The 24,289-nt window shown below is 41.3% G+C and overlaps 1 protein-coding gene across 1 annotated transcript in view; it reads right to left on the reverse strand.

Annotated features, from left to right (window-relative positions):
• get4 (guided entry of tail-anchored proteins factor 4) overlaps window positions 1-24,289 on the reverse strand; it is a 47,147-nt gene that overhangs the window by 13,981 nt on the left and 8,877 nt on the right. Inside the window, exons 2-5 of the mRNA XM_068056550.1 lie at window positions 5,513-5,591; window positions 5,029-5,110; window positions 1,306-1,455; window positions 466-604 (exon numbers count right to left, since the gene is read on the reverse strand). Coding sequence (XP_067912651.1) covers window positions 466-604; window positions 1,306-1,455; window positions 5,029-5,110; window positions 5,513-5,591 — 450 coding nt within the window. The remainder of the gene's footprint in view (window positions 1-465; window positions 605-1,305; window positions 1,456-5,028; window positions 5,111-5,512; window positions 5,592-24,289) is intronic.

The following is a 24,289-nucleotide window of genomic DNA, read 5'->3' on the forward strand; positions in this document are numbered from 1 at the left end:
GAATTAATCTGTCTAAACACATTTAGGGAATGCTTTTTTAAAAGCTCAAAACATTTAATTTCCAAAGTGCATGAAGATCACTGGCTGTATAATGTTGTGAGCCCACATGCATTTTTGTTTCGTTGCTGATATTTCAAGTGCCTAGTAGAAAATTCTGCAGAAGAACTTGGTCCAATTGAGAAGTGCAGTACAATTATCTCTCACTTCACTGTCCCATGTGGATCTGGGCTAAAAGGTTTGCATCAAGCTAGTACTTTCAGCCCGATGTACAGCTCCAAATGGACTTGAAAACAAAAAAAAGTCAACACAATAGAAATCCAAGGGAATGAGATTCAACTAGGATCACCTAACAATATAAATGCAATGATGTAGGGCTATTATTACACTACCAAGAGGGCAATCTAGCATATTGTGATTAGAAGAAACAATTTTCACACATTTGTTTCTTGCTTACAAAATACTTACTGTAAGACCGCTTGAGCCACAAACATGTCCACTTCATTCCGGTAACCCTTTGATGCAGAATATTCTACTAACATATTTGCACAACCCTCCCCATCTGCTGAATGCAGGAAGTGATACCGAGATTCACTATAGTTTTGTTCTAGAAAGAGAATGTAAAATCATTGTATGTAAGCAATGAAACTGACAAATAATCTGCCGGCACTGTTATGAAGGGCTGAATGTCCTCCTTCTCTGCTGTAAATTTCCTACGTTTCTATTTGAAGCATGTAGGGTTGATTGTCTGAGCATACTACAAATAAACGTGTAAACAGGTTGAGCACTACTTTCCACTTAGACTCTGGTCAAATCATTAAGTCTATCAACTCAACCTTATATGGAACTATATTTTGCTTGTAAAAAAGATGGTAGCCAATTTCATCATTACTTTGGTGCTAATATATTTTTTAATTGAATACAATTGAAGCATTTCTGTACAGCAAAATACAAAAATTCCTATCTACTCATTTTTTCAATGTACAATGATCAGCATTATAAATAAACCATGCTGAATATATATAATGGTTATTTTTTGTGAAGGATGGGGAATGTGGAAAGTAGCATCCACTTTTTCAAAACATTAAAAAGACTAAAGATTAAATTTATAGTAAAGTGCTTGAGGTCAATCTGATTTACAAACTATTTTTAAACCTCACTTCACAGTGTGCGCTGGCTCCTAATTGGTTTTAGTGCGCTGGACATCAGATGAAAACCTGACACCAGTTATAATGTCACCTTAAACTACTCCAGATCATCACAAATAACGGCAGCTTTGGATATTGATTTTGCTCACCCTACTCTTACCTTTCCACAGTGTGACTGCCAGCAGTTGATGTAGCTTAGGGTGGCTGAGTTTTGCCGAACCTCCACTGGACCATTTCAATGCTCTGGATACAAATGCTGCTCTCTCAGGAGAGTTTGGATCCATTAGGCTAAAAAGTTTACCAAGATTTTCTGAAAGACAACAAGTTTTGCGATTGTTTTATGAAATTCTGCAGGGTGTCCGGGAATAAAGGCAAAACAGCATTACACCATGTCAAAATCTGTACTTGGATAAAATACATGAAGCAAGTAAATCGCCCGACCTTTCCAGATGAAGAAGGAAATGCAGTATGCACAGGATCTAAAATGTGACAGTATCTAAACATATTCAAAAACCAGTATGTGGCATTGCAGAAATAAAGAAATTTGCTTCCAGCTTCAGTGGAGGCTTGGCAACATTTTCATTATCCTGTGTAAAGTAAGAGAATCAACAATCTCAAAAAATTAGGACATATAAGCAAAGATTTTGGAAAATGGCAAGTTAAATGCTTCTACAGCCAAACTAATTTGTATTGTACCAATCCAGCTATCCAGTTTGGAAAAAACAATAAAACACTGTGAAATAATGCCTAATTTTTTTTTTAAACATTGTTTATGCATTGCCTGAAGGGCAAATACATTTTTAAAATCTCTGGATAGTTACACTAACTGGATAAATCTGAGGCATTAACTCCACATAATTCAAAAAATATTTGAGAGCAAAAGAAGGCCTGTGTGTGCATCACTGAAGACTAGAAACAGTAGTGAAGCTTGCTCTGCGTATTATAAAAGGTGCACACTGGTCGACACTGGCCAACCCGGAGCAGTGATGTTACCTGTTAGATGTTCAACTTTAAACTATAGCTGTTTGTAAACTCCTGAGATTAATCACTGGGCTAAGCTTTGGCTCCAGATCAGAAGGATCCATGAATTGACTGACTTTCTTTCACAGAGAAGACTGTTAGTATATTTAAGAAATTATTTAAATGTTGACCTGGGGTCACAGGATTAGCAAACACCGACAGGAACCAATGCTTGCCGAACCTAATTGCTGCCCTAGCTGGAATTAGCTAACCCAGTGCAGGTAAATGGTCACGCATTAATAGTTCACAAAATCATGATGTGAAATTTTGAAATACAAAACCTCCTCTGAAACTGTTCACTATATTGACTAATTACTGTAATTTAAAATAAAATCGAATTTATGTGGAAGTTGGAAGGCATATTATGGGTAATAATATTAGAGGCTGAACTCTGAGTCTACCACGTCCTGGTGGACTGGGTTCTTGTAACTGATCAGTACATAGAACTATTATCCTAAGACTTCTACACAGACAAACTTTAACAGTCGAGCAACAAGCATCAAAAAAGTATCTAACCATAACCAGTTTCAGTAAAATGTGGCACATCTAAAGGAAGATCTGGAAGCTGTAGTACAGTACTTTCAGAAGCCACCAGTATGTTCTTGGAACTAAACCAGCTGTGACTTAACAAGTCACATATTAAAACCAGTTCTGTACCAGATTTATGCTATACAGCACCAGCCTATAGAAGTTGCTCATATGCCAATGTGCTACTGCAGAATTCAGAACTGCAAACACAAATACTGCCCAGCCCCAATATCAGGTGATCCTAACAACTTGCCTTAATCCTGGTTTACAAAAGAGAACCAGGTTCAGCAATCAAATCCATGTAGAATTGCTCATCCATAGAATGGTTACAGCACAGGAGGCCATTCTGCCCATTGTGTCTGTGATCTCTGTAAGAGCTACTCAGCTAGGCCCACTCCCTTGCCTTTTCCCCAAAGCCCTGCAAATTTTTTCTCTTCAAATAACTATCCAATTCCCTTTTGAAAGCCACAATTGAATCTGCCTCCACTGCACTCCCAGACAATACATTCCAGATCTCAACCACTCACTGCTTAAAAAAGATTTGCCTCATGTTACCCCTGGTTCTTTTGCCAATCACCTTAAATTGGTATCCTCTGGTTCTCGACCCTTCCGCCAATGGGAAGAATTTCTCCCCATCTACTCTCCCGAACCCCTCATGATTTTGAACACCTCTATCAAATCTCCTCTCAACCTTCTCTAATGAGAACAGCCCCAGCTTAGCCAATTTATCCACATAACTGAAGTCTCTAATCTCCGAAACCATTTTGGTAAATCTTTTCTCCACCTTCGCCAATACCTTCACATCCTACCCAAAGTGTGGTGCCTAGAATTGGACACAATACTCCAGTTGAGGCTAAACCAATGTTTTGTGAAGGTTCACCATGCTGATTTGTATCTCCACTAACTATAAATACATGTAAATACTTTTGATATAGCACAAAACACCAAACCATATAGTTCTCTTTCAGACACTGATACTCCTGCTGTACATTTGCAGCACTTTCTATTACTTTCTCTGGGGCAGGAAGAAATGTTCAAATAGATATATGTTAATTTTTGCAAGGCAACAAGAGTCACCTGCAATGTGGAAAAGGCCAAGTTCCTTGCATCAAATCCAACAAAAGAACCTGCAACCTGATGCACAGCTAGCTCACATTGGTGCAGAACGGGTTGTTTGGTCCACTCATATCAGTAGATTGACAATTTTCAGGAAAAATCCAAATCTTTATTTGCCAAACATCCTGCAGTGCAGATAGAAACTTAAGAAACTGCAAATACTGGAAGCCTGAAGCAAAACATGAAAATGATAGAAATACTCAGCAGGTCAATAGGCATCTATGAAGAGAAATAATAAGTTAACATTCTGCAACATTCTACCAGAACTGCTTAACAAAACATTACACCCGAGACATGAATCCACCTTTTCTCTTTATAGATGTTAACAGATCCAAATATATTTCCCTTTTTTTTTTAAAAAAATACAATCTACCAGGCAAAAATGTGACAGGGTGAAACAAGAGGAGAAATGATGCTGAAATCTGAAAGGACCATGCCAATTTGACTGCCATTTGATTTGCATATTAAAACAACACAAGCTTATTTTGAGAAAGGCAATCAGTTAAAGTACCAATAGAAATAGTCTCCTACAAAATCATGATGTCCAAAAATGCAAGTTAAATAGCTTTCTGGAGCAGCAGACACCAAAAAACTAGGGCACACCAAGACACTGCCCAGCACAAGGGAGATATATGACATACAGCTAAAAGCCACAATAGCAACCCTTACATATTGATCACACGCATCCAGCTTTCTCACAAATGAAACAGGCTTGCAGGCTGAACTTTGTAAAAAAAAAAAGAAAAGAAAAATAAATCATTGTATCCAATTAACATCCATCAAGTCACTAACTGAATCTGAACTTTCCCATTATATCCCTTTAAGAGTATTTCTGGTAATTTCTAACCAATAAATGTTATACGCAACAGTATTGAAACAAAATACTTCAGGCAAAATGTCAAAATCTCTGCCTCCATGTATCCATTCTTCATGTCTCTCATTTCTTCCACATCATTTTACGTTTCTGTTTGCAATGCAGCCATGTCATAAAACCTCAATCCGCCCAGAAAGCTTATTAACAGATGCTGCCAGACCTGCTGAGTATTTCCAGCATTTCTTCTTTTTATTTTAAATAAAGATAACTCATTGTGAAGATGGGAGACCAAGTTCATTTTCTTCTATTGCTGCCATGAAACTAACATTAATTGTACTTTATTATTGGAATATCTATAGAAATGGTGGAAGAGCAGAAAAGGAAGAGTGTCAACAATTTACATACCTAAGAGTTCATCTGTAACTTTTGCTTCAGACTTTTCCAAGGACTCTAAAACTAGCATAGATAAATCAGCAGCACTGTTTAGCTGTACCAAGAAAATGCAAGAGCAAATTAATATCTTGGGAGAAAACTTTCGTCTTCAGAAAGTAAACACCAATGGACAATAAAGCAGACTCCTAGCATCTTAAAGTTATGGTGCAGGAACATTTTGGGTGCCTTGCCTCATAAACTAATCACCAAACTGACTCCATATAATTGAATACTTTTAGTTATTGGCAAAGTTTAAAATGAAGCAAAGGAACAAAATAAGGAGGGAAGAAAGTGCTTGCATTTATATAGCATCTAATCATCTCCTGAATAACTAATAATTTTCAACACCAAAAGAACACTGAGTGAGTGATCAGATAATTGTTAGCATAATACTTTAACAGAGCCCTCAAGCCAGTTAAGAACTGCAAATGATATAATTTTTGAAAACAGATGTTACCTGACTGTAACTGAAGAACAGCAACGCCCCAGAATACATAAGTTCTCTAGCTTCAGCATGTTTACTTTGTGACATATACCTGGAAAAAAGGCAAACATTATTTTTGGAAGAAACCAAGTAGAAATTAACATGCTACTTATGTTCTAGGAGCAATGGCATCAGAAAGCTGTAAATCTGCACCTACATTCTCCCATTATTTGGCACAATGAAGCAAAAATAGCCCAAGGAAATGTTAAACAACAGGAAAAAAAACTGCCACCATAAAACTTCCCAACACTGGACTGGTTTTACATGATAAAATACAATAAGATCGTTAAGAAATGTAACCTCTATGACCAGACATTTTAAAGCAAGAATCTTCTTAAAACATCATACAAATAAAATGGGACAGGGATGTGTGACTGATGTCTGGAATTGGATGTATAATAGAAGCAAATATTCTTAAAACTTCATAATTTGTGACAATATCTTTGAAAAGATCATACTGCACTATCTGCATTAGGGAACGTTTCAATGTGCATGCCACTGAAAATTCTTTACTTAAAACCCAAACAGGGAATATTAAATGGCTGCTGAAATTTGACTTCTAATTAATTTTGAAATACTGCCGATGAAAGCAATACATGTCTGAGCATAGGACCATAGGAAATAGGAGCAGGAGTAAGCTGTTCGGCCCCTTAAGCCTGCTGCACCATTCAACTAGATCATGGCTGATCTTCTACATCAATGCCATTTTCCCACACTATCCCCATATTCCTCGATATCTTAAATATCTAGAAAGATAACAGATTTCAGTCTTGAACATATTCAATGACTAAGCCTCCACAATCCTCTGGGGTACAGGATCCCAAAGATTCAGCACCCTCGGAGTAAAGAAATTCCTCCTCACCTCAGTTCTAAATGGCCTACCTGTTATTCTGAGACTCTGTCCCCTGATTCTAGACCATCAAGCCAGGCGAAACATGGTCATAGAGTTATACAGCACAGAAACAGGCCCTTCGGCCGAATGCGCCTGCGCCAACTATCAAGCACCCATACAATCTAATCCCATTTTCCAGCACTTAACCCTGTATGCTACGGCATTTCGAGTGGTCATCTAAATACTTCTTAAATATTATGAGGGTTCCTGCCTCTACCACCCCTCCAGGCAGTGTGTTCCAGATTCGAACCACCCTCTGGGCAAAATTTTTTTTCCTCAACTCCCCTCTAAACCCCCTTACCTTAAATCTATGCCTCCTGGTTACTGACCCCTCTGCTAAGGGAAAAAGTTCCTTCCCATCTATCCTATTAATGCCCCTCATAATTTTGTATACGTCAATCAGGTCCCCTCTCAGCCTTCTCCGCTACAAGGAAAACAACCCTAGCCTATCCAGTCTCTCTTCATAACTGAAATGCTCCAGCCTAGGCAACATCTTGGTGAATCTCCTTTGCACCCTCTCCAGTGCAATCACATCCTTCCTATAGCGTGGTGACCAGAACTATGCACAGTATTCCAGCTGTGGCCTAACTAGCATTTTACACAGCTCTAACATAACTTCCCTGCTCTTATATCCTATGCCTTGGCTAATAAAGGCAAGTAGTCCATATGCCTTCCTAACCACCCTATCAACCTGTGCTGCTGCCTTCAGTGATCTATGGACAAGCAATCCAAGGCCCCTCTGTACTTCCTCGGGTCCTACCATCCATTGTATATTCCCTTGCATTGTAGTCCTTCCAAAATGCATCACCTCACACTTCTCAGGATTAAACTCCATCTGCCACAGCTCTGTCCATCTATATCGTCCTGTAATCTAAGGCTTTCCTCCTCACTATTTACGACACCACCAATTTTCGTGTCGTCTGCAACCATACTGATCATACCTACTATATTCACGTTTAAATCATGAATGTACACTACAAACAGTAAGGGTCCCAGCATCGATCCCTGTGGTACCCCACTGGTCACAGTCCTCCATTCGCAAAAACAACACTTGACCCTCACCCTCTGCCTCCTGCCACCAAGCCAATTTTGAATCCAATTTGCCAAATTACCCTGGATCCCATGGGCTCTTACCTTCTTAACCAATCTCGCATGTGGGACCTTATCAAAAGCCTTACTGAAGTCCATATAGACCACATCAACTGCTTGACCCTCATCTGCACATCTAGTCACCTCCTCGAGAAATTCAATCAAATTTGTTAGACATGATCTACCCCTGACAAAGCCATGCTGACTATCCCTGAGTAATCCCTGCATCTCCAAGTGGAGATTAATCCTGCCTCTCAGAATTTTTTCCAATAATTTCCCTACCACTGATGTTAGACTCGCAGGCCAATAATTACCTGGTTTATCCCTGCTACCCTTCTTGAATAATGGTATCACATTCGCTGTCCTCCTGTGGCCAGAGAGGATTTGAAAATTTGTGTCAGAGCCCCTGCTATCTCCTCCCTTGCTTCACATAGCAGCCTGGGACACATCTCACCAGGCCTGGGGATTTATCCACCTTTAAGCCCGCTAATACAGCTAATACTTCCTGCTTTTTAATGCTAATTTGATCAAGTATATCATAATCTCCATCCCTGATCACTACACCTACATTGTCCCTCTCCATAGTAAACCAGATGAAAAGTAATCATTCAAAATCTCACCTATGTCCTCCGGCTCCACACACAGATTGCCTCTTTGATCCCTAATGGGCCCCACTTTTTCCCTGGTTATCCCTTTTCCCTTAACATACTTATAAAATGCCTTGGGATTTTCCTTTATCTTGTCTGCCTGTGATTTTTCATGTCCCCTCTTCGCTCTCCTAATTACTTTGCTTTTTAAGTACTCCCCTACACTTTCCATACTCCTCTAGGGCCTCCGCTGTTTTCAGCGCTCTGAATCTGCCATAAGCCTCCTTTTTTTTTTCTTTATCCAATCCTCTATATCCCTTGACATCCAGGGTTCCCTTGACTTGTTGGTCCTACTCTTCATCTTTACGGAAACATATTGGACCTGAACCCTCACTATTTCCTTTCTGAATGACTCCCACTGGTCTGATGTAGACTTTCCTATAAGAAGCTGTTCCCAGTCCACTTTGGCCAGATCCTGTTTTATCATATTGAAACTGGCCTTCCCCCAATTCAGTACTTTTATTTCCGGTCCCTCTATGTCCTTTTCCGTAACTACTTTACATCTTACAGAGTTATGGTCACTATCCCTGAAATGCTCCCCCACTGCCACTTCTACCACTTGTCTGGCTTCATTCCCTCGGATTAAGTCCAGTACCGCTCTTCCTCTTGTAGGATTTTCTACATGCTGGCTCAAAAAGCACTCCTGAATGCACTTGAAGAATTCCGCCCCCTTTAAGCTTTTTGCATTAATACTATCCCCTCTATTATAGGGGAAGTTGAAATCCCCTACTATTATTACCCTATTATTTTTGCACCTCTGAGATTTGCCTACATATTTGCTCCTCTATCACTGCCTGACTGTTTGGAGACCTGTAGTACACTCCCAGCCAAGTGATAGCCCCATTTTTGTTTTTAAGTTCTACCCATTTGGCCTCATTAGAGGAACCTTCTAAGATATCATCCCTCCTTACTGCAGTAATTGACTCTTTAATCAACAGTGCAATGTCACCTCCTCTTTTACCCCCTCCCCTATCACGTCTGAAGATTCTATACACTGGGATATTAAGCTGCCAGTCCTGCCCTTCTCTCAACCATGTCTCTGTGATAGCAATATCATAATCCCATGTGTTAATCAATGCCTCAATTCATCTGCCTCACTAGTATGACTCCTTGCATTAAAATAGATACAATCCAGCCTTGCATTACTTGCTTGAGCCTTAACTGGTCTACATTTACTCTGCCCTCCAGACTGATTTCGCTTCTCTTCTATATTTGAGTGGACATCACCCCTTACTGTGCTTCCACTCTGTATCTCATTCCCCTACCAAATTAGTTTAAACCCCCCCCCCCTCCCCCCTGCAAAAGCACTAGCAAACCTCCCAGCAAGGTTTGTCCCGTTCCAGTTCAGGTGCAACCCGTCCATCTTATACAGATCCCACCTTCTCCAGAAACAGGCAGAGTGATCCAGGAAACTAAAGCCGTCCCTCCTGCAACATCCCTTCAACCATGCATTCATCTGCTCTAATCTCCTATTCATATACTTACTAGCCCGTAGCACCAGAAGAAAACCAGAGATTACAACCTTTGAGGTCCTACTTTTTAAATCTGCTGCCTAGCTCCCTAAATTCTTTTTGCAGGACCTCATCCCTCTTTCTACCTATGTCATTGGTACCAACATAGACCACGATCTCCGGCTGTGCACCCTCACCCTCCAGAATACTCTGTACCCGCTCGGTGATATCCATGATCCTTGCACCAGGGAGGCAACATACCATCCTGGAATCACGCCTGCGACAACAGAAACGCCTATCAGTTCCTCTAACCACAGAATCCCCAACCACTATTGCCCTCTTTTCCCATCCCAGCACAGCTGAGTCACCCATGATATTCCAGTTATGACTCTCAGTGCATTCTCCAGAGGAACCCTCTTGCCCATTGGTGCCCAGAACTGAATACCGGTTAGAAAGTGGGATGCCCTCTGGGGACTCCTGCACTACCTGCCCTGACTTCCTTGTCCGTCCTGCAGCCACCCAGTCACCTCCCAACTGTGCTTGCCTAGGCACCGGCTTGACTACCTCCTGAAACGTGCCATACGCGTAGTCCTCCACCTCACGGATGCTCCACAGTGACTCCAGCTGCCGCTCGAGCTCTGAAATCCGAAGCTCAAGCTTCTGCAACCGGAGACATATTCCGCATACATGTTCACCAAGGTCACATGGCATGTCCACGACTTCCCACATTGCACAGGAGACACATTCTGCTTGGCCAAGCTGCCCTGCCATTACCTAACTTTAAAATGAAAACTTGCTAGTTGAAATAACTTAACAGCTATTTACAATCAGCTTTTATACCCTGTGCTTTTGAGGCTGAGAAAGAAAAAGACCAAAGAGCACCTTCCACCGCCCCCAGCCAGCGAAAATACGCACACATAACTTACAGCCTCCACTCCTTGCAAACAGCACTAATATAGCTAGAAAATACTAATAATTTACAGGTAGCTATCCGAGGGCTTTAATTTAAAAGGAACCTTTTTTTACACCAATCTATCACAGCTATCCCCTCACACTTCTCAGGATTAAATTCCATTTGCCACTGTTCTGCCCATTTTACCAGCCCATCTATATTGTCCTGTAATCTAAGGCTTTCCTCCTCACTATTTACGACACCACCAATTTCGTGTCATCTGCAAACTTACTGATCATACCTCCTATATTCACGTCTAAGTCATTAATGTACACTACAAACAGTAAGGGTCCCAGCACCGATCCCTGCAGTACATCACTGGTCACAGGCTTCCAACTGCAAAAACAACACTCGACCATCAACCCTCTGCCTCCTGCCACAAAGCCAATTTTGGATCCAATTTGCCAAATTGCCCTGGATCCCATGGGCTCTTACCTTCTTAACCAATCTCCCATGCGGAACCTCATCAAAAGCCATGCTGAAGTCCATGTAAACTACAACAACTGCTTTACTCTCATCTATACACCTGGTCACCTCCTTGAAAAATCCCTGTCTCTCCAAGTGGAGATTAATCCTGTCACTCAGAATTTTTTTCCAATAGTTTCCCTACCACTGATGTTAGACTCACTGGCCTGTAATTACCCGATTTCTCCCCATGACCCTTCTTGAATAATGGTACCACATTCGCTGTCCTCCAGAAGATTTGAAAATTTGTGTCAGAGCCCCTGCAATCTCCTTTGTCTCACATAACAGCCTGAGATACATCTCATCTGGGCCCGGGGATTTATCCACTTTTAAGCCCGCTAAAACAGCTAATACTTCCTCCCTCCCTTTCAATGCTAACATGTTCAAGTATATCACAAACCCCCTCCCGAATGTCGACACCTACATCGTTCTTCTCCAGTGAACACAGATGAAAAGTAATCATTTAAAGGGGCGGCGCAGTGGTTAGCACCGCAGCCTCACAGCTCCAGGGACCCGGGTTCGATTCTGGGTACTGCCAGTGCGGAGTTTGCAAGTTCTCCCTGTGTCTGCGTGGGTTTTCGCCAGGTGCTCCGGTTTCCTCCAACATCCAAAAGACTTGCAGCTGATAGGTAAATTGGCCATTGTAAATTGCCCCTAGTATAGGTAGGAAATATGGGATTAATGTAGGGTTAGTATAAATGGGTGGTTGTTGGTCGGCACAGACTTGGTGGGCCGAAGGGCCTGTTTCAGTGCTGTATCTCTAAATAAAAAAAAAATAAAAATAAAAACCTCACCTATATCCTCCGGCTCCACATACAGATTGCCACTTGGTCCCTAATGAGCCCTACTCTTTCCCTGCTTATCCTCTTGCCCTTAATATACTTATAAAATGCCTTAGGATTTCCATTTATCTTGCCGCCCTTTGCTTTCCTAATTACTTTTCTTTTTAAGTAGCCCCCTACAATTTCTATACTCTAGAACCTCCACTGTTTTCAGCCCTCTGAATCTGCCATAAGCCTCATTTATTTTCTTATCCAATCCTCTATATCCCTTGACATCTAGGGTTCCCTGGACTTATTGGTCCTACCCTTCACCTTTATGGGAACATGTCGACCCTGAACTCTATTTCCTTTTTGAATGACTCCCACTGGTCTGATGTAGACTTTCCTACAAGTAGCTGCTCCCTGTCCACTCTGGCCATATCCTGTTTTATCATATTGAAACTGGCCTTTCCCCAATTCAATACCTTTATTTCCAGTCCATCATTGTCCTTTTCCAGAACTGCCTTAAATCTTAGAGTTATGGTCACTATCCCTGAAATGCTCCCCCACTGACACTTCTACCACTTGCCCGGCTTCATTCCCTAAGATTAGGTCCAGTACTGCCCATTCTCTTGTAGGACTTTCTACGTGCTGGCTCAAAACGCTCTCCTGGATGCACTTTAAGAATTTTACCCCCTTTAAGCCTTTTGCACGAAGACTATCCCAGTTAATATTGGGGAAGTTGAAATCCCCTATTACCCTATTATTTTTACACCTCACTGAGATTTGCCTACATATCTGCTCCTCTCTCTCCCTGACTGTTTGGAGGCCTGTAGTACACTCCCAGCAAAATGATTGCCCCCTTTTTGTTTTTAAGTTTACCCATTTGGCCTCATTTGAGGAACCTTCTAAGATATCATCCCTCCTTACTGCAGTAATTGACTCCTTGATCAATAGTGCAATGCCACCTCCTCTTTTACACCACCGCCTTCCCCCCCCCCCCCCACACCTGAAGATTCTATACCCTGGAATATTGAGCTGCCAGTCCTGCCCTTCCCTTAACCATGTCTCTGTGATAGCAATATCATATTCCCATTAATCAACGCCCTCATTTCATCTGCCTTACTTCTAAGACTTCTTGCATTAAAATAGATGCAATCCAGCCTTGTATTATTCGCTTGTGCCTTAACAGGTGCATATTTGCTCTGCCTTCCAGACAGACTTAGTTTATCTTCTATATTTGGCTGTGCATCACCCCCTATCGTACCTCCACTCTGTATCCCATCCCCCTGCCAAATTAAATTAAACCCCCGCCCCCGACAACAGCACTAGCAAACCTCCCTGCAAGGATGTTGGTCCCGTTCCGATTCAGGTACCACCCATCCGACTTGTACAGGTCCTACCTTCGCCACAAATAGACCCAGTGATCCAGGAAACTAAAGCCCTCCCTCCTGCACCATGTCTTCAGCCACACAATTATCTGCTCTATCCTCCTATTCTTATACTCACTAGCACGCGGCACCGGGAATAATCCAGAGATTACAACCTTTGAGGTCCTGCTTTTTAATCTGCTACCTAGCTCCCTAAATTCTTGTTGCTGGACCTCATCCCTCTTTCTACCTAGGTCATTGGTATCAATATGAACCACAACCGCTGACTGTTCACCCTCCCCCTTCAGAATGTCCTGCAACCAATCTGTGACATGCTTGAACCCAGCCCCAGGGAGGCAACATACTATCCTGGAGTCATGTTTGCGGCCACAGAAACACCTATCTGTACCTCTTACAATAAAATCCCCGATCACTACAACTCTCCCACTCTTTTTCCTTCCCTCCTGTGCAGCTGAGCCACCCGTGGTGCCACAGACTTGGCTCCTGCTGCATTCCCCTGAGAAGCTATCTCCCCCAACAGTATCCAAAGTGGAAAATCTGGTAGAAAGGGAGATGGACTCAGGGAACTCCTGCACTACCTGCCTAGTTCTTATACACTACATTGTGGGAGGACTAACAAGGCAAGGGAATATACAATGGGTGGTAGGACCCTAGGAAGTAGAGGGTCAGAGGGACCTTGCTCTGAAGGCAGCAGCACAGGTAGATAAGGTGGTTAGGAAGGCATATGGGATACTTGCCTTTATTAGCTGAGGCATAAAATATAAGAGCAGGGAGGTTCAGATGGAGCTGTATAAAACGCTAGTTAGGCCACAGCTGGAGTACTGTGTACAGTTTTGATTGCTGTACTGTAGTAAGGATGTGATTGCACTGGAGAGGGTGCAGAGGAGATTCACCAGGATGTTGCCTGGGCTGGAGCATTTCAGCTATGAAGGGAGACTGGATAGGCTAGGGTTGTTTTCCTCAGAGCAGAGAAGCTGAGAGGTGACCTGATTGAGGTATACAAAATTATGAGGGGCATAGATAGGGTACATAGGAAGAAACTTTTTCCCTTAGCGGAGGTGTCAATAACCAGGGGGCATAGATTTAAGGTAAGGGGCAGGAGGTTTAGAGGGGATTTGAGGAAAAAAATGTTCACCCATAGGGTGGTTGGAATCTGGAACACACTGCCTTGAAGGGGTGGTAGAAGCAGGAACCCTCACAACATTTAAGAAGTATTTAGATGAGCACTCGAAATGCCATACAAGGCTACAGGCCAAGTGCTGGAAAATAGGATTAGAATAGATAGGAGCTTGATGGCCGGCATGGACGTGATGGGCCAAAGTGCCTGTTTCTGTGCTGTATAACTCTATGACCCTATGACTCTAATAACAGGTGCTGCCCACCGATCATTCAGTGCACAGAATTTCAGTGATGTCTCTTTTTTTTTTACTAAATCCAAACAGAGCGCACGGAGAAAGTCAGAGAGCCTGCCGCTGCCCAGGACGTCAGGTAGGTGAAGGGCCTTGAGCCCCGCTCTTTATTTATAGGTTTTCAGCCCTGTTCCTTTCAGGAACGCCGCTGCCCGGGACGTCAAAATTACGAGGGGCCTCGAGGCCTGAACGTCCTTCCTGTATCAAACCTGTCGAGCCCTGTAAGAATTTTGTATGCTTCAATGCGATCACCTCTCATTTTTCTAAACTCTAGAGAATATAGGCCCAGTCTCCTCAATCTCTCCTCATTGGACAATCCTACCATCTCAGGGATCAGTCTGGTGAAACTTCACTGCACTCCCTCTATGGCAAATATATCCTTCCTCACGCAAGACCAAAACTATACACAATATTCTAGGTGCGGTCTCACCAAGGCTCTATGCAATTTCAGCAAGACTTCTTTACTCCTGTACTCAAAACCTCTTGCAATAAAGGCCAATGCATCTTTTGCCTTCCTAATTACTTGCTGCACCTGCATGTTAGCTTTGAGTGACTTATGAACAAGGACACCCAAATCACTTTGGATATCAACACTTCCCAACCTCTCACCATTTAAGGAATACTCTGCATTTCTGTTTTTCCTACCAAAGTGGATAATATCACATTTTTCCACATTATATTCCATCTACCATGTTCTTGCCCACTCGTTTAGCCTGTCTAAATCCCCTTGAAGCCTCTTTGCATCCTCCTCACAACTCACATTCCCACCTAGTTTTGTGTCATCAGCAAACTTGGAAATATTACATTTGGTCCCCACATCCAAATCCTTGATACAGATTGTGAATAACTGGGGCCCCAAGAACTGATCCTTGCAGTACTCCACTAGTCAAAGCCTGCCAACCTGAGAATGACCCATTTATTCCTACTCTGTTTTCTGTCCATTAACCAATTCTCAATCCATGCCAGTATACTACCCCCAATCCCTTGTGCTCTAATTTTGCTTACTAACCTGTGTGAGACCTATTGAAAGCCTTCTAAAAATCCAAATGCACCACATCCACTGGTTCTCCATCTATTCTGTTAGTTACAGCGTTAAAAAACTCCAACAGGTTTGTCAAACATGATTTCCTTTTCATAAATCCATGTTGACTCTGCCCAATCCTACCATTATTTTCTAAGTGTCCAATAATCACATCCTTTATAATAGATTCAAGCATTTTCCCTACTACTGATGTCACACTAACAGGTCTGTAGTTCCCCGTTTTCTCTTTCCTTCCTTTTTTTTTTTAAAATAGTGGGGTTACACTTGCTACCTTCCAATCTGCAGGAACCGTTCCAGAATCTATAGAATTTTGGAAGATGACCACCAACGCATCCACTATCTCTACCGCCACCTCTTTCAACATTCTGGGATGTAGGTCTTCAGGTCCAGGGGATTTATCAACTTTCCTTCCCATTAATTTCTTCTGTACTACTGTTTTTACTAATACTAATTTCTTTCAGTTCCTCATTCTCACTGGTCCCTTGGTTCTCTAGTATTCCTGGAAGGTCTTCTGTATCTTCCTCCATGAAGACAGACACAATGTATATGTTTGGTTTCTCTGCCATTACCTTATTCCCTATTATTATTTCTTCTGACTCTGCCTATAGAGGGCCCAGATTTGTCTTTGCTAATCTTTTCTTTTTTACATTACTATAGAAGCGTTTACAGTCCGTTTTTATGTTTCTCGCTAGTTGACTTTCATATTCTACTGTCTCTTTATCAGTTTCTTGCTCCTCCTTTGCTAAATTCTAAAATCCTCCCAATCCCCAATTTTCAGAAGGCATTTGATAAGGTGCCACATAAAAGGTTATTGCACAAAATAAGAGCTCAGGGTATTGGGGGTAATGTGTTGACATGGATTCAGGACTGGCTAACACACAGAAGGCAGAGAGTCGGGGTCAATGGGTCTTTTTCAGGTTGGAAAGCTGTAACTAGTGGGGTGCCACAAGGATTAGTCCTAGGACCTCAACTATTTTCTATCTATATTAATGACTTGGAGGAAGGAACAGAGTGTAGTGTATTCAGATTTGCTGACGATACAAAAATAGGTGGGAAAACATGTTGTGATGAGGACACAAAGAATCTGCAAAGGGATATAGATAGGTTAAGTGAGTGTGCAAAAACTTGGCAGATGGTGTTCAATGTGGGAAAGTGTGAGGTCATCCACTTTGGTAGGAAGAATAAAAGGGAAAATTATTATTTAAATGGAGAAAGACTACAAAATACTGCAGTACAGAGGGATCTGGGTGTTCTTGTGCATGAAACACAAAAGGTTAGCATGCAGGTGCAGCAAGTAATTAGGAAGGCAAATGGAATTTGGGCCTTTATTGCTAGGGGGTTAGAGTTTAAAAATAGGGAAGTCTTGTTACAACTGTACAGGGTATTGGTGAGGCCACACCTGGAGTACTGCGTACAGTTTTGATCCCCGTATTTAAAGAAGGATATACTAGCATTGGAGGCAGTTCAGAAAAGGTTTATTAGGCTGAATCCTGGGATGAAGAGGTTGTCTTATCAAGAACGGCTGAACAGGTTAGGCCTTTATTCATTGGAGTTTAGAAGAATGAGAGGTGATCTTATTGAAACATGTAAGATTCTAAGGGGGCTGGACAGGGTAGATGTTGAGGTGATGTTTCCACTGGTAGGGGAATCTCAAACTAGGGGACATAGTTACAGAATAAGGGGGCACACATTTAAAACTGAGATGCGAAGGAATTTCTTCTCTCAGAGGGTGGTGAATCTCTGGAATTCGTTGCCTCAGAGAGTTGTGGAGGCTAGGTCACTAAATGTATTTAAGGAGGAGGCAGATATATTTTTGGAATCTCGGGAAGTCGAGGGTTAGATGGAGCAGGCCCGAAAGAGGAGTTCAGGCCTGGGACAGATCAGCCATGATCTTATTGAATGGCGGAGCAGGCTTGAGGGGCTGAATGGCCTACTCCTGATTCTATTTCTTATGTTCTTAGGTTTACTACTTTTTTTCACAACTTTATAAGCCTCTTCCTTTGATCTAATACAATTCTTAACTTCTCCTGTTAGCCATGGCTTTCTGCTGGGTTTTTGTGCCTCAAAGGAATGTAAATTTCTTGTAAACTATGTATTAATTCTTTAAATGCCAGCCATTGCCTGTCTACCATCATACCTTTTAATGTAGTTTTGTAATTTACCACAGCCAATTTGCCCCTCATAGCTTCCTTTTGTTACAAGGATTTCCATTTTTTGAATTAAAACCTGGGATTCTACATTTTTAAAAACTGAAAAGGATTTCAGTGGACATTGAAACATCTGGAGATAGCGCAACTTTATGGATGCTTTTTAAAAAAAAAAGCAAGATCAACAAGAGATTCCTGGCTTTGACCAGTAAACAAATACTGGAAAGCAGATAATTTCAAGGAAACCAGCAGGGGGTTTGACCTAAGAGCTACCCTTTGTGTGACAAGAGAGAATGTATGACTTAGTATGTGACTTGTTTATGGAAAATTTGTTTCATTTTTGAACTTTAAAAATTTTTGAACCAGTGGGTTTGGATTAAAGCAGGAAATTGGAATTTGAGATGGACCAGCCAGGAGATCAGAAGAACAACCAGAAATGTAGTACCTCTCTGCAAAGAATCCGTGCTCTTGAAAAGCAAAAGCTTGTTTGGAGTGGTACTGTTCCCTCCCGCATTTTTGAAGAAACTCTGAATTTGCAGAAACCTTGCATCTTTAAAAGGACTTCTGCATCAAATGTAAGAACTGACACCTGTTGCTACACTGCTGATGGAAAACCTATATGAAACCTTCTACAGTTGAATTTCTTTGAACGCCTACCAAACACAGACTGATCATCAACCTCACCTAGAAAGACTTTGAGTGGCAGCCAACTATTCAACTTTAGGACACCTCGCCAAACCAAAGAACTTCCTTTCAGATCATTGCAATCTAAGTTTTTTAGTCCTCAGAAACAGCTGTAAACGAAACCCCCTTTTTTCCCGGTTAACCAGTTTTAGGATGTATGTGCATGTGAGTGAGGGCTAGGATATATATAAAAATACAGGGCTTTAATATTTCGATTCGCATATATATTTAATTCATTATTGGTTAAGACTTGGTTTTATAATAAACGGATAATTTTGTTGTTTATTAAAGAAACCTGGTTGGTGTGCTTTATTCTGCGAATAAATAGAATATCTAATTGGCTGTTTCACTAAGTGGGAAAATTTATTGATCTGCTGTGACTTGTGGAAAAGTGGGACTGAATTAACAATGCACTCTTCCCGCCTCGGTCATAACTTAGATTGCTTAGATTTAAGACCCTAGTTTTGGATTAACTACAACGCTTTCAAACTTATTGAATGTTTACCATTACTTTAGAAAAGAACTTCAAAATGTTACTTTAAAAGGAACTATTACTAGGATTACACTTTTTTTTTTATTCATTCATGTGGGCATTACTGGCAAGGCCAGCATTTGTTGCCCTCGAGAAGGTGTTGGCGAGCCGCCTTCTTGAACGACTGCAGTCCATGTAGGTACAGCCACAGTCCTGACTCTTCTGTAGTGGTTTTGATACGACCGAGTGGCTAGCTAGGTCTTTTCAGAGGGCAGCTAAGGGTCAACCACATTGCTGTGGGTCTGGAGTCACGTAGGCCAGCCCAGATAAGGATGGCAGATTTCCTTCCCTGAATGACATTAGTGAATCAGATGGGTTTTTACGACAATCTGGTAGTTTCATGGTCACCATTACTGAGACTAGCTTTTCATTCAGATTTATTAATTAATTGAATTTAGATCCCACTAGCTGCTGCAGCGGGCTTTGAACCCGTGCCTCTGGGCATTAGTCCAGGCCTACTGAATTACTAGTCCCGTCGCATTACCACTATGCTATTGTTCCCAAAGTAAAATAGGTGCTGGGTTTGACACATCGTGTTGGGTGAATGTTTCCACTCAGTACTAAGAGGTGCGGCGAGCTTCAAAAAGTGCGTGGCACATGCACGAAACATGTGCGGTGATACATTAACATGGAGGGGGCGGACACTTCGTTCCTGGCAACGCCGCCCGGCACCAGCTTGCAGGCGCCATTTTTAAAGGGCTTCAAGCCCTGACAGATCATTTTAGCTTTTAAAGGACAGGTTTGGCAAAAGATTAAAATAAAATTATACTCACACTTCCAACCCCTCTCCCCCCACCGCCCCCCCCACCATGAATAAACCGATTATTTGTCCTATCACCCCCAAAAAAGTAAGTTTTCACTCATGACCTTTCCCCCCGAACTTTATTCCCTTTGACTCTCAACTCCTTCCCACCATCCCCGCAACCAATCGCGTTGGTTTTTGCATCTCCCCCCGGCCCTGAAAACTTCACTCCTGCCCCCTCCCCACCAGTGTCACGCCTCAGATCTCCAAATGGAGATTCAAAGGCGTGGGAGTTCTGGCCACTGGCCGGAATATCGACGTGGGATGGCGGTTGGGACAAGGCAAGTGCTTTTGCATGTATTTAAATTTATTTAAATATTTAAACGAAGGATCTGCCGCTCCGGAGCCACGCCAAGGCCTTGCCGCCGCCGATAAAATGCGGCGGGGCCTTCCCGGTGTCGAAGCCCGTGTATCTTCTGGGCCCCCTGCCATGACCCCCAATGTCGGGGGGGGGGGGGGGGGGGGGGGGTTATAGAATTCAGCCCTAGGTGTCTGTACTGAGCACTCTTACATCAGGTACTGAATGGGTCAAAGTAAAGCACTAGCCCAAAACACCACACTCGTTCAAAGGTACCTTTCACCCAAGTGGTCATTCTTCATATCTTAGCCTTGACAGTGAGTGCTGATGGACTGTTTGACTGACCAGATCAGTGTGAATTCTTCAATTTGACATGAAAACAAAGAAGAATGGTTTCCTTGCTAGCATCTGTCGAGTGACAGTGCAAGTCAGCATTAATAGATACTGAAATATAACGCCCGATTACATTCTGGATCCAGAGTCTCTGGGAACTGAATTGAAACTATCCAAATACACCACCAATGTCTCATCTGGCTTAGGACTGTAAGCATCTGAACAATACAGACCAGGAAGGTTTGATACCCCATTCTGTGCTGAGGATACTTTCAGTCAAGACAATTCTAGGCTTCCTACAATTTTGTTATACATGAGAGATCTAAAATAACTCAGAATTTTCATTTGAAAATTTGATTTCCCAAGTGAAGGTGGACAGATATTATTTTACATCCATGATGTTTAAAAGTTGCATGTACTATAGGAGTTGGGTAACACTACAAAGTAAAATACCAATCCTTCATGTCCGAAGTCTAAGATAGCGATGCCTAGATGGGGAAAGGTCACTCTGTGTAGTTGGGAATGCAAACTGGAGGTCAGGACTAAGGGCACTGCAAAATTGTAATGGGAGCTCTAACCTGCATGATTACACGTGCTTGATGCTGACACTGGATGCTACAAGTGGAAGTGTTTCGTCTTCAGGCACTTACATCTATCAAAGCACAAAATAATATAAGTATGTGACATCTGTAACAAAACAGAAAATGCTGGAAAAACTTTAAAAGTTAGGTACAGCATGTGAAGTGAGGTGAGAGAAGGATCCCCCATCCGTACATTGACAGCAGGGTATACTGCATCTCTGGTGATCATTTGCCTTTTTCTTCCACCGGGTCTCATTTTATTTTTCTAATTTCTCTCATCATACCTCCTTTTGTCTCATTCTATTATCACTTCTGTCAGTTAGCCATCTCCTGTTCTCCACTTTACAGCTTATCTTTTTCGCTTTACGGAGTTTCTTTTTTCTCCGTGCTCTCTTATAAGCTGCTCATCTGTATTATTTTCTGGTTCTGAAGGCGGCAATGCCTGAAACATTAACTTTGCTTCTCTCCACAGAAGCTGTGCCTGACTTGCTGAGTGTTACTGACAGGTTTCACATTGATAACCACTGAAAGGTTCTGGTAGAGCTGCAGGGAGCCGACTGTAATGGGAAAAATCTCAAGTGAGGGCGGAATCATTTTTAGGTCAGATATATAATCATGACAAACTCTGTCTGCCAGAGAGAGAGAGAGGTGCAGTCCAAATAAGGCATAACCTATTAAAGCAAAGCTGGGTTTGTCAGCAATCCAAGAGAGTGTTAAAGCCTTGAACATACTTCCAACTCTCTAGCATATTTTGTTTTTACAATTTTTCCTTTTCAAATCTGTGCTAAGAGGTCTAAGCCTCTGAGTAGGAGTTATAATCAGAGTCAAAAAAGGGATCAAAAGCAGGATATTTAGAAATTATTTCTCATTAATCCTATGGAGATTGAACAATGACTAAAACATATCTGTTCAAAATGAACCAAAATAGGAGGCTTAAAAATCTGGAAAGTATTAAAATATTAAAAGATATGATCATACAAAAGGGGACTAAATAAAATACTAACAAAAATCAGTATTTCCTTGTATTTGTACTATTTGAATCACTGATTTTAATCAGTTTTCTACATTGATTTAAGACAATGCAATCGAAAAGTAATTGTTGACTTTTACGTAACCCAATTTTAAAATCCCTTTAGTAAAATGATTTTCCCGTTAGCTGACATCATTAACACGCCTGATCTAGATGCGTAATTTTGTTTCATTCCCATCGTCAAATGCAAAGCCGGACAAGCACAGTACAATAGTCTGCAGCAAAGGGGAAAACTGGCAACATACTGGGTGATTTATTTATTTATTTTTATTCTTTCACAGGATGTGGAGATCGCTGGTTAAGCCAAGCCGATATGCAAACGAGATTTTTTTTTTAAAGTTTAAGGCACTGACAATATAATAAATCAGTAGTCAGAGCAACCTTTGCACTGAACTCCAAAAGTGACACTGGGAAAGATCTGGGGCAAATAAACATACTGCTTCTCCTGGCTAGGTAAGGTGTGGGAGAGAGGGGTGCACTCCAGTGATTTCTAAACATCATCTGAGTCACTGAATTGTGTTACAGTTTGGAACATATTCTGAGTCATCTTTGTTCTCCACAAAAATATACATAGCTACCTTTCAGTTTTGACACCCAACACAATCCCCAGCCAACCTCACAGATGGAAAGTCCAAACTATGCTTAAAAAGACTGCACAGGACCAGTTACAGCCACTTTGTACAACTTAATATCATTAATCTTCTAAGCCACACGTATACATATACAACCCACACATACCATCTGGACTAAAGGTAGGTAAGTAGCCTGCTTAAACCGTAATCCACTGAATTTGCTTTGTATTTTACTCGGCACAACAGCAACCAGATAACATGATATTTTGCAGAAGTTATGCACAATTATGAATTAGAATTCCAGAAAACAGTGTTTTTTTCCTAATTATACAATGTCATTTTCACAGTTCCTGCTAATGATTCTTCACAACAGTGAAGTTAAAAATATTACACAGATCTGAAAATATCTCCCAAACTCCCTGCCACATGCTGTACACCTGAAAAACTGAGTATCCTCCTGTGCACATATGTCACAGCTGATCCTAAAATGTCATCACTATGGTAACGAACAGTATTACACAAGAGCTTTGTACTTTTAAAATTCTACAACTATTCACACTGAAACAGCAACACATAAAGAAAATAGATGTACTTTAATCACTAGACTGATTTTGTGGTAAACACCAATTTTATTCAAAGTCAGGATTTCACAGTTGCCAAATAAATCCAATGAATTTTCAGCATTGACACATGTTTCGGGGATTCTCTCCTCATCCAAGGCTACATGCCTTTCCGTTTTATATTGCACCAAACCAAAGGATGCCACAGAAACATTAATAATGGGCATGGAGTACTGTGTAATAAAGTGGTGAATACAGTCAAATTCAATGTCTTGACCCACCATCTTCAAAACAGCACATATAGTGTGCATAATGAAGAAATCCTGATCAACTCATACAGCGTGTTGCCAATTATTACTTGCCTGGTTTTAACAAATGTGCAACTTCAGGTAGTCACATAAATTATAATGGTCACATAGCAGTGATTTTTTTTGGGACTGATTGTTGCTAAGCATGAAGTTTTATTTCCCTGAGGAGGCAGTAAAAACATTTTACATGAAAAAGTATTTAACCATTTCTCCAGTTCATAGCCACTCATGATCCCAAGATTTAATCAGTATAGTACTGAGGTTCAGCTGAATACACAGGAAATAACTGGCTAAATACTGTAGCAATTGCTTAGACAATAAAGAATACAGTTTAAATAATGGAAAAAGAAAAACGTTGATAGTTGCCCAATTGCTCGTATTTTTAAATCTCAAATATTGTCATTTAACACAAGGACCAACGTTCATAATTTGTACCTTTTAAGACACCTCATTGAAATAAAAAACAATAAATTATTAAAAGGCAATAGATTATTTAAATTGGGGCTTTTTTTTTACATTAACAAATCAAAAACTTTTGCATTGGGCTTGTAGTGCAACCCTCACACATCCCAACAGAATTCTCCTTTCACTTGTGCGCTGTACATTTCTCTCCCAAATTAATATTTCAATCTGCTAAGGCTACACATTAAAGCATATGCAAGGGAAACATGGTAAACTGCTGTGAAGTGTATGCATAACTCAAACACGAAAAGGGAGAATACAGGACGTATTGTGCGTTATGGACTGAGAGCATACTTGTCTATTCCACTGCTCGCAAGTTAATTGCAATCTATTTACATTCAA

This window comes from Heterodontus francisci, chromosome 24 (assembly GCF_036365525.1).
Source record: "Heterodontus francisci isolate sHetFra1 chromosome 24, sHetFra1.hap1, whole genome shotgun sequence".
NCBI classification, from domain to species: Eukaryota; Metazoa; Chordata; class Chondrichthyes; order Heterodontiformes; family Heterodontidae; genus Heterodontus; species Heterodontus francisci.